Raw genomic sequence first — 10,611 nt, 5'->3', positions numbered from 1 at the left:
ACAATAACGAGGAGAAAAAGTTATTTTTGTGGATATAGATGTTTCAAAATAAAAGTAAAAAAAATAAAACAAACACTACAAGAAATGCAGGTTTTTTTTTTGTTTTTTGTTTTTACATTTGTGTTTTTTTTTCTTTCAATTAACTCCTGTCTCATGACGTCACACACTTTCTCCGCTTGCTCTCCGCCTCCCTCCCTCTCTCTCTCTCTCTCTCTCTCTCTCTCTTTCTCCCCCCCCCTTCCCTCACTCACTCCGCGTGAAACAAAGTGTGGTGTCCGCGAGAGCCCGTAGGAAGCGAAAAGAGAAGAGAAACCGGAGAAAGGAGAGAGAAATGGAGCGGCTGCATCCACCACAACAGGAGGAATAATAACCCACCGAAGAGAGACAGACAGAGAGAAAGAAAAGGAGGAGAAGCCGGGGGAGGAGGAGAAGACGGAGAAACTCAGACAGGAGAGGGGAAAAAAACAAACTTTTTCTTCGGGGAGAGACTCCCGGCGCACGGCCACGTTATTAAACATGGATACACTTTTCTCTGTGTTCGCTGGACTCCTGGTTCTCTTCTCGACTCTTGGTAACGTCTCCGGTCAGATAACGACAGGTAAGAACCGAACACCAAGGTGTTTAAAAAAAGGGAAAGTTTGGCTTCATTTGGGGCTGAATTCCTGACAGGTGTGTGTTGTTTTCAAGGTGTGAAGGAAAAGTTGTAAAAGCAAACCCCCCGTGCGTTTGGGGATGTTTTAAAAAAAGAAAATACCATTCTGGACGTGAGACGTTCAGGTGGAGTGGAGATGCTTTTTGTCACAGTTAAACCCTCGAAGCGTCCTCTGTGTCTGTGTCTGTGTCTGTTTGCCATGTAGGTTGTCCTGACTTGGACGGATGACTAACACTGGTTAAACTAAGCTTTAAAACTAACTTGGACTCCGGGGTGTTTCATTTGGGCACCGAAACGCACAATAAAGATAAAACACGCACAGCTTTTTGCATGAGATTGTCGGTTTTACGCATTAAAGGCAGTGTATCTGTGCGGGAAGAGGCTCGCAGCGCATGAATGGAGAAAAAGTTCCTGTGTGCGCGGAGGTCTACGCGTTAATAACCATATGATCCACCGAGTCTCGCAGTAACGACGGCGATCTTGCGCTTTATGGTGCGATTGTGGCGATTATTCCGGACTCTGGTTTCTACTTTAATGCATGCGCTGCTGTCTTATTTATAATGGGGGAGCCTGTGCAGGTATTTTGTGTCGTTAAAGAGGACCGGGGCTCGTTTTTTTTTTTTGGACGAGGCGATCCGTTGCGCAAAAGCGCAAAAAGCGATCCTGTGTGCTCCAACTTTATCCCGTGCTGTAGAATCTAATGCTGGGTGTTCGCCTGTGGTCTGTTTCATGGATATTGTGTGATATAACTTAAAGGAGATGATAGATGAAGCGGATCGGGGACTTTTTCCCCCCCCGAGCTGTGAATCTGAAGATTTGTGAGGCTGCGACGTAAACTCGGAAGTTAAACTACATGCAACCGTGTGCGTGAATCTTTTTTAGTGCACGTAAACTCTCCTTTATTTTCACGGGGATGCAATCCGGACTGTGCAGTCTGCAGAAACACGTATGCACTCACAAAAAAGTCCCCTAAATGAACCCTCCGGCTGTGTTGCTGGTGCAGAAACAGTCCTCATATGAGTCCTCTTGCAGCTCTCCCGTCTCCGCACATTTCAAACTCTCTCTACCTGTGTGCGTCTCTGTGTGTGTGTGCGTGGCTGCTTTGCGTTTTATTTCCGCATTCGGCAGTTGTTCGTCTCTGAACTCCAGCACAGAGAGAGAGAGAGAGAGAGAGAGAGAGAGAGAGAGACTCCCACAGCTGTTAGACAGCTGACCTCCAAAAACATCCCTAAAACCCATATAAGGCTGGAATAAAGGACGCACCACGCTCCATTGAAGTCCTGGAAACAGTATAAAAAACGTCATTTTGTGCCTGGCGCAGGCTTGTTAATCATTTGCATAGAAATTACACATTAATTACCACTTCATCTCTGAACATTTTATTACCCCCCTTCACTCCCTCCCTCCCTCTCTCTCCTATCTACCTCCCCTTTGCCACCCCTCCTCCCTCTTTGTAGCCATTTGGCTCACTGGGTAACAAATGTGAGGAATTTCTTTGGAGGCCTCTTTGGGAATCTGAGTGCTGTTAATTTGCAAGTAAATAGTAGTGCTGCTTTTTTTACAGACAGGCGGGAAGGGTATATCATGTGTGTGGGGGGAAAAAAGGTTGTTAAAACAGAGAAGATGCAGTTATGAAGAAATATTTTTAGAGGAAAGCGAGCAGCATTATCAGTAATGACTCAGACGCAAAGGGAAATCGTAATGACCTTTTTCTGTAAGGAGAAACAACTTGCCCGTGACTTACAATTTGACTTATTTGATCCCTTCAGTTCAAATGTGGCTAAGCAGTGAGAATGAGCGGTGATTATTAGAGAATCATAGCAGAGGTGCGTGTTGTGATGCAGCCAAGGACGTGAAGCACGAGTGGATTGAAAACAAAGTCACTCTGACTTTCCGTTGAGCTAAATCTGTCTCATTTCTTTCTTTTATCTTTCACATTTCGAGAGCCTAACCATTAATGACAGTGTTTTTCATAAATCAGTCTCTCTCTGGTCTCGTCTTTATCATGCTGCAGTTTATGTTTTTGAGCTCTATCACTTACAAAGTCAGTGTAATAATAATGTGAAGTTGTATTTATGTTAATTTGACAACTTTCCAAACCTGTCTCCTCTCTGATCGAGCTGTGACACAGATTCAAGTCGTCTTTAATCTTAATGAAGTGAAATAATTGTTTTCCATTAGTGTCTCCAGACGAATTAGGAAGGCTGTTGAACGCCACACATCCGAGCTGGTTTAATTAGAATTGTAAATTATTTCAGTATTTTTGAACATTAGGACCAAAGTTGGTTTAATTATAATTACTTTTCAGCTCCATTTTGCAAGATGAAATAAAAAATGGTGTGTTTTTTTTATCCCGGAGAAAGGCGAGAGAGGAAGAGAGTGATAGTGAGAAACAGGAGAGGAGGAGGAGGGAGGAGAGAAAAAAAAACAAGGAATGCAACCATTGGTTTTTGGCCGTGGGCATCTCCTCCACTCAAGAGACTGTGAAAACGGCAGGAGGGAGTGTGTGTGTGTGTGTGTGTGTTTGTCTCTCTGTCATGTCCTGTGTGTGTGTGTGTGTGTGTGTAGCAAATGTGTGCGTCAACTCGTGTGTGTTGCTGTCACTTAAAGAGAAAGAGGGAGGCCGACGCTTTCAAGCCCTGCGGAGTACAGCAAGCAACAAAGATGAACATGTGCAGTGTTTGCCTCTCATTTGGATCCATGTGAAATATTCCTCCTCATTCTACTCGTGCCCGTGTAAAATGGCGCCAAATCAAAGGCGTGCTTTATTATTATTTTTCCCCCCGTTTTTAAAAAAGTAAACGCTCCGGTCCGCTCGTCCTTCAGATCCATCCTAATGTCTTCTCTCTTCAAATCAAACGCCGCTTTTTTTCCCCCGCTCAGAGCCAATCTGTTTCCACGGATTCCAATTTAGTGATAGATTTAAAAGAGGGGGGAAAACACACCACGTCTTTGAAAGGTACCGGCTCATTTCATCAGTCGTTTGGGGGGGGATGAAGTCTGCACGCACCCAAGCCTGTGTGTAAAATGTAATTAATCTGTTGAGAGACTTTATTAGCTAATCCCTCATTAGACTGTGTGTGTGTGTGTGTGTGTGTGTGTGTGTGTGTGTGCGTGTGTGAATGAATTCGAAGGTTTAGCGACACATAGCGACGGTGCAGCCTCTCCTGTGAGAGAGTGAAGAGCGATCACATCACGTGACTGACACAGGTTGTGATTCAAGGTTTACAGTGTACCATTACAGGATGTCTCGGGGGAAAGTTTCCATCAAAATGACGTGCAAGTTTCAAGCAAAATCTTTGAGATTTTGGCAAACAAGAATATGAATCAGGGCAGGCTTCAATCAACCATCTCTCTGATGTATCCATAATTAATGAAGAACCAGAAACTCAGGACACGACGTGGCGTGTCGTCACTGCTTCCCACCAAAGATTAATGATTAGTTTCTTGATTAATCACTTAGTCTAGACATTAAGCGATAGCCAATCGAATAAATTTTATCTGCAACTATTTTGCTTAGCATTTTTTTTTCATTTTTCAAGCGGAAATGCCAAACATTCACTAGCTCCTGCCCTTCAGTTGAAATGATTTTCTGTTTTTTTTTCCAGTACATCCTTTGGTTTTGATGGTTGGACAAAACAAGACATTTGAAGATCTCCTTTTGGGCTCTTAAAAAATGTTCTTTTGGCCATTAAACAATAAACAGAGAATAAAAGGTGCACCTTAATCAAATTGTAAGGTCAACAAGTTTAAGTTAAAAAGAAAATAGTCCTGAAAATCACAAGGTGACATCTTGGAATAGCTTGTTTTGTTCAACCAGCAGTCAACAAACCAAAGAGATTTAATTTTATAATGATATAAACCAGAGAGAATGACAAAATAATCCCAATAGAGAAGCTGTAACCAGAGAATGTTTGGAGCTGTTGCTTAAAAATGACGTCGAATATCAAAATAGATGTCAAGCAGCTGCTGCTATGGTGTTAAAGAGACCTCCACCTGGACTCTTTTTTGGGTTTCTTGGCCCAAATCATAACTTTTAGACCCAAGGCAAGCTGACACACAAAATTCCAACTTCTCCTCATGACTTCCACTATGACAAAATGCGAAATTTTACATAAAAACAGGTGGATGGAAATGTACCTAATGTCACAGACAGGACAAGCCTAAAGATAACTGGTACGTGATGGGTGCAAATCATCAGTCGTCGAGCAGGAAGCCAACCAGGAAAGTGTTAAAGTCCCAGCGGAAATGAAGAGAGCCAGCACATCCAAAACAAATCCCAAATCCCTGAAATATCACATCCCAGATGAATGATGGTATTAGTCCAGTATCATCAATCTCTGCTCTGCCCTGTTTGGCTCTGGTCACAGCTGTCGGTACAAGGGGGCCTTGAAACACTCCGCCGCCCCGCATACACACTCACATACACGCGCACACGTTTGCACACACGGTTGGCTAATGACAGATTAAGTAATCAACACTCTCTGCTGATTAATTACATTACAGTGCACATACACACACTCTCTCTCTCTTTTGCCTCGCGCTCACACAGATGTGAGCAACCTCGGTACCAGTTGTGTAGCCCAGTGTGCAGCGGTAATGACATATATATATATATATATAATGGAGACATGACTGGTGTGTGTAAGTAAGGGAGAGAGATTGAGAGCGGTGGCGGCAGGTGACGACAGTCTTGGGAAAATGATTATTTTTAGGGTTAACACGAGGGTCAGGTGAAGCGGAGGGTAAAGGTTGAGGTCGGCATCTGTTGGCTAAAGCGAGGGGACATGTGCGAGCCGACAGATTGTCCTTTTTTTTAATACACATTTGTGTGCATGACTTCCAAAGCTGTTTGCTTCAGGCTCAACAAGCTCTACAGGCCTCCAGAAGTTGTAAAAGAAAACCACAGACTGCATAAAACATGGATGTAGTCCAAAAATAGACAAAGACAAAGAGCTGAGGTGGGTTGAATGAGGCCTGGTTGCACCTATAATGACACCCACCTGTCAATCAAAGTGGCCATGCTCCTAATCGTGCACAACATTTGATATAGTGCATCAACGTAGAAAGGAAGTTGAATGTCTGTCACCTGAAACAAAACCCTGGCTGGAATATCAAGTTAGTGTGGCTCGGCCCGAGTCGGTTCTTTACAGAGCGTGGGCTGTGTTTTCCAGCGCGCATGCAAAGTGGAACACTTAACGGACCGCGTGGAAATATTTGCATTCATAGACGACGCCAGATTTCTCAAAAACAAGCAGCAGAATCAGAAAATTATTCATGAGTATAAAAAAAAAAGAAAAAAAGAAAGATTCTCGTTGCTGTTGCTGACACACTTTCTCTGTCGCGTGTGATATTAAACTAAATATCTTTTGGTCTCTGGTGGATCAAAACAAGTCATTTGAAGACATCGCCTCGGGCTATCGGATATTGTGATTGGGCGTTTTTCCACTTTTTTTCATTTTACAGACCAAACAATTACAAAACACACAGCTTCTCTCTTGTATGTGACTCTACACCTGTGCATGCTACCCAATCTAATTCTGTCTTATTATTTTCTGCTTTGCTTCCGTTGGACCCAGCTCACATGGGGCGCGCCGAGAAGGGTGAGTTACAAGTTGCCAGCTGAGAGCTGCGCTTCATCTGTCATAGCCATCATTGTTTTTTTTTTGTCTTTGGTGTCGTCATCATCATCCCATCGTAACTGTCACTAAAGTTCCCGTCTCAGTGTGTAGATATCCATCGTGGTGATCTAATCCGTGTTTTAGCCGACGTGTCTTCACTAACCATCCCGTCCTGTTACTTACATCTTGTTAAGTTTTTAAAAGCAGCGATGTGCAGAAATATCTTCACGGTGTGAACATGTTTTGTTGGGATCACGAACTATTTGATTCAAAGTCAGATAGTTTCAGAGCTCCGCAGGACTTTCAGGTCACGTCTGCAGACGTTTTTTCCTGGAAATAATTTGTGTAATGACGAACTTGAATTGATGAAATACTCGGAGTGCTCCTGTTCTGGTTTGTCCATCTTTGTGACTCTGCCAACCCGGCTGTCAGTTAATTCATTTGCCATTTGTCTGTGAGTCGCCCCTCCACCCTCTCCTGTCTGTCTCCGTCTCTGTCTCTGTCTCTGTCTCTGTGTAGTTAGACAGCTGTCGGGAGGTTTGAAGTTTCCAGGTGCTGTTTGTTTAGTTGACCCTGGTCTTTAATAAAGAAGCTCTGAGTAACTTTGTTCCTGCAGTAGCTGGAAACACACCTCCTCTTCTCTTCTCTTCTCTTCTCTTCTCTTCTCTTCTCTTCTCTTCTCTTCTCTTCTCTTCTTTTCTCTTCTCCATCCTCTCGCTCCGTCTCACACGTATCCTCGACCTTTCCTCTCCTTCTCGCACAAACGCTCACAGCAGATGGATGTTAATGAGGGAGTTGTTGTTTGTTGCGAAAGTGACAAGTAAGTAAAGAAAAAAAAATACACCGCAGAGACTTGCAGAGTGATCACTGTTGAGTCTGGTATCCCACGAGGCTTTGCTGCTACAAAATCAAGGCAAATAAAAAGTTTTTATTTACTAAAAGAAAGACACAAGGACACCTTATTGTCTTTTATCTATTATCTTTAAAACCTGATAAAATATACTTTAATTCTTTTAAATGTTTACGTTTGTTTTGGATGTGTGTGGGAGTCAGACATAGGATTTGGAGCGCTGTGTTCCAAAACACAAATGATTTAATACTAAAATAACGGAGAGCTAATGAAAGCTCAGCGAGGCAGAAACACTGTCAGTTCATATTAAGGAGGACAGGTTCTTGAAAATGCTTTGACAGGTTCAGGTGAGCTCCCACTAATCTCAGTAGATTACACTCACCTCGGGCAGGATGTGTTACTGTAACTGCTACAACTTTTATCGCTGTGTGCGTTTGCTGTAGTTTGTGGATGGTTTAGAAATGGATGAACATGCAGTGTTTTAACAAATAGGTCCTGCTGCAGTGCAGTTTGGAGGCGTTTCGCTTGATTGGCGCCGGTATTTCTAATCTATAGGGGCAAAATCAAACTTGAAGTGAAAACTGTTGGTATACTGATGGTATATTAACATCCTCTGTGTCCGGTCAGGTTTATCTGGAGAGCTGCAGGAGGCCTGCACAGCTTGTCCTTGTCCTTGTTTTCCCAACTCTGCAAAGTTAGCATGGCCCACAGGGTAAAACTACATTTATTAGCAATACAGCAGGTTGAAACCAAGAAATATCCATGTAAAGTAAGAATAATTATGTGTTCTGAGTTTGCCAGACCAAAGAGGAAAGTGTTAATAACCACCCAGCCAAATCTGAATGATAAGAAAATAACAACAAATTTATGAAATTAGGTGTTAAAATCAGGTAAAAATGAATTCTCAGGATTGTGGGGGCATGTCCGCTGAATGTGCTGAAGCCACGCCCACCGGTGGGAGAAGTCAAGCAGCAATTCTGAAGCGACTGAAACGCGTCAGATGAGTTCAGAAAATGACATGACTAACTTTGAAACACTCTGAGCGAGATGAATTCATCCCTATCTCTCTGCTCAGGGTGGCCTCAGCGTGTCATCGAGCCACCCTTTAAGGACCGCCCACAAAATCCTGGTGACTGTTTGAACCTCTAACTCCACATTTCAGTAATATATCATTTAAAGTCTTTTCACATCAACTATTTTCCAACATATTTATTATATTTAGAAAGAAAACTTAAATGTTCCATATTTTTACGTGAATTAACTTTTTCAGCCACGAAAACTGCAGGAAACTTTTCCAGTAATAGCACAAATCAGCTAATTAATACTTTAATATTTACATACAGTTGTGAAGGTTTCATTTGAAGAGCTCATCCTCTGAGCAGAGCCCTCACAGTAAACCTCCAGTTTCCCTGTTGTCACTGTGACCAAACCCTCCCATTGTCCTGTACGTTTAGCAAATGTTTGATGATACTGGGTTCACGCCAAACCACCCAGGACAAAAATACAAGAGTTGAGTAATCCTGGCGGCTCAGTTGCTCAATGAACCCAGTGCCCTCGCTGTTTCAGATGTGTCACATCTTCACCCCTTCTCCCTCCTCATCTTATTCCACACTTAACTAAATAAAGCAAATCGCCCAAAAATGAACCTTAAAGGAGAATTAATATAGGAAGATCACGAGAAGTATGACTTTTCTTTTTTGAGGGCATGTGCCTTTCAGTGTCCTTGCTCAGGCTATTTTTGTCACCCTTAAAACCTCCTTAAGAGACACTTTAGACAAATGAAGATAAGAAAGTGTGTGTGACGTCGGCATTTGATAAACACAGAGACAAACTGTCCTTAAAAATATGCTCTTTGTGTTTTACCTAACTCGAGGCAGTTGGTTTTGTTTGTATGTTGAGCAAATGTGACAACAAAACTCTGAGTGTGTGTATGTGTGTGTGTGTGTGTGTGTGTGTGTGTAAGATTGAGGCTCTCCGTGTTAGCCTTCAGGTGGACTGGATCTATAGACGTTGCCAGAGAGTGCTTGTGTGTGTGTGTGTGTCTGTGTTTAGCTATAGGCAGCGGCTGAAGTGGTTTCCATTAGTCCAGTTAAGAAGACATCTGTCATGAAGCTGCACCATACACACACACACACACACACACACACACACACACACACAAGTAGCCATAAGCCATCTCTGTGCAGTAAACCATAGCAAGTCTCATTCCTGATCTCTGTGTGTACTCTCATGATAAAATCCCAGAGGTCATTCTGTCACTTTCAGCCACACAGCAACATTATGGACACGCTGATATTAAAAAGGACACTATTTTCACCGCCCTCACGTTCCTTTCTAATAACCCCCCCACCACCCTCTGCTCTGTAAGCTGATTTCAGTAGCAAGCAGCAGAAAAGCTTTCGAGATATATAAACCCTCCTCTATGTGTATGTGAGAATCAGAGGCTCACAGACAGATGACCAGTCCATTAAGATTATCATCTCCATCCCCGACCATGTATCTTCACATCACCACGATGCCCGGTGCTCCGTCTGTCAGATTTAAATCTTAGCAGATATTCTAAAAGCTATCTTTTTCCTCTAAATGATGTTACACAGTTGTTTTTTTTTTATCTGTCTGTCCGTTGTCCTAATCTGTCGTTTGGTCTGTCTGTCTGCCAGACAGCCAGCCGGTGTGTGTGTGTGTGTGTGTGCGTCCCTCCTGTCTGTAAATGACTACATGACTGCAGACACATGGTCAGCCTGACAGCAGTTGCGAACACGTGTGCACACCTACAGTCAATCACTCCGACAGACAGGTTGTGTTTGGGAATGTGGGAGACAGACATTTAAATGTTGAACATCTGTCTGTCAGCTTCCGGCTGTTCGTCTGCAGCCTCGATTCCTGAAGTCACGTATTAATGGTTCAGCCCTACGTGTCGCGCCTTTAACACATTAGAGGATTTAATATGCGTTAATTGTAAACACTAAAACAAGCTTAGTATGTATAAATTAAATATGCTAAAAATGAGCTAGTAAGTGTGGATTATTAATTAGATTTCGGCGATCATAATTCAATATACGCAGATATTTTACATCACAAATTAAATAAAATGAAAACATTAATGTGATTATCAACAAATGTGATTATTGAGTAACCATTTAATCCCTGAATCCCACCAGGCACGGCTCTGCCGTTTCAGTTTCGTCCGCCAGACTTGCTCAGATTTGGTCATTTTTTTTATTGATTTATGTGTTTCTAGCAGGAGTAAGTAGGCTATGTAGTTGAATAGTTTCCCTATTGGCTGTTTTTTTTACGATGGGAAGTTTTATTTTGAAAATCAACCTGGCCAGCTCAATCTGTTTGGCACCGAACCGAGCGAGTGCCGCTTTATTGGATGATTCTGAAATCACAAACATTCTCTAGAATGGGTGCGATCAGCTCTGTACCCAGAACGTGGTGCTGCCATGCCTGGTGGGATCCAGAAGTATGTTATTTTTCAAGATAAA

General features: G+C 42.7%; 1 protein-coding gene across 18 annotated transcripts in view; it reads left to right on the top strand.

The window, feature by feature from the left end:
* The first annotated feature begins 252 nt into the window (after positions 1–252).
* The window catches only part of ptprk (protein tyrosine phosphatase receptor type K), a 109,892-nt gene continuing 99,533 nt past the window's right edge, over positions 253–10,611 (top strand). For 17 of the 18 annotated variants that reach the window (XM_027284069.1, XM_027284068.1, XM_027284066.1 and 14 more), the window contains exons 1-2: positions 253–598; positions 6,232–6,255. In XM_027284069.1, the coding sequence (XP_027139870.1) occupies positions 517–598; positions 6,232–6,255 (106 nt within the window). In that variant the 5' untranslated portion in view covers positions 253–516. The remainder of the gene's footprint in view (positions 599–6,231; positions 6,256–10,611) is intronic. The other variant, XM_027284057.1, reaches the window with a different exon arrangement.

Source organism: Larimichthys crocea, chromosome XI (assembly GCF_000972845.2).
Source record: "Larimichthys crocea isolate SSNF chromosome XI, L_crocea_2.0, whole genome shotgun sequence".
In the NCBI taxonomy this organism is placed as follows: domain Eukaryota; kingdom Metazoa; phylum Chordata; class Actinopteri; family Sciaenidae; genus Larimichthys; species Larimichthys crocea.
Note: the sequence above shows the minus strand (reverse complement) of the source record. Positions and strands in the feature narration are given on the sequence as shown.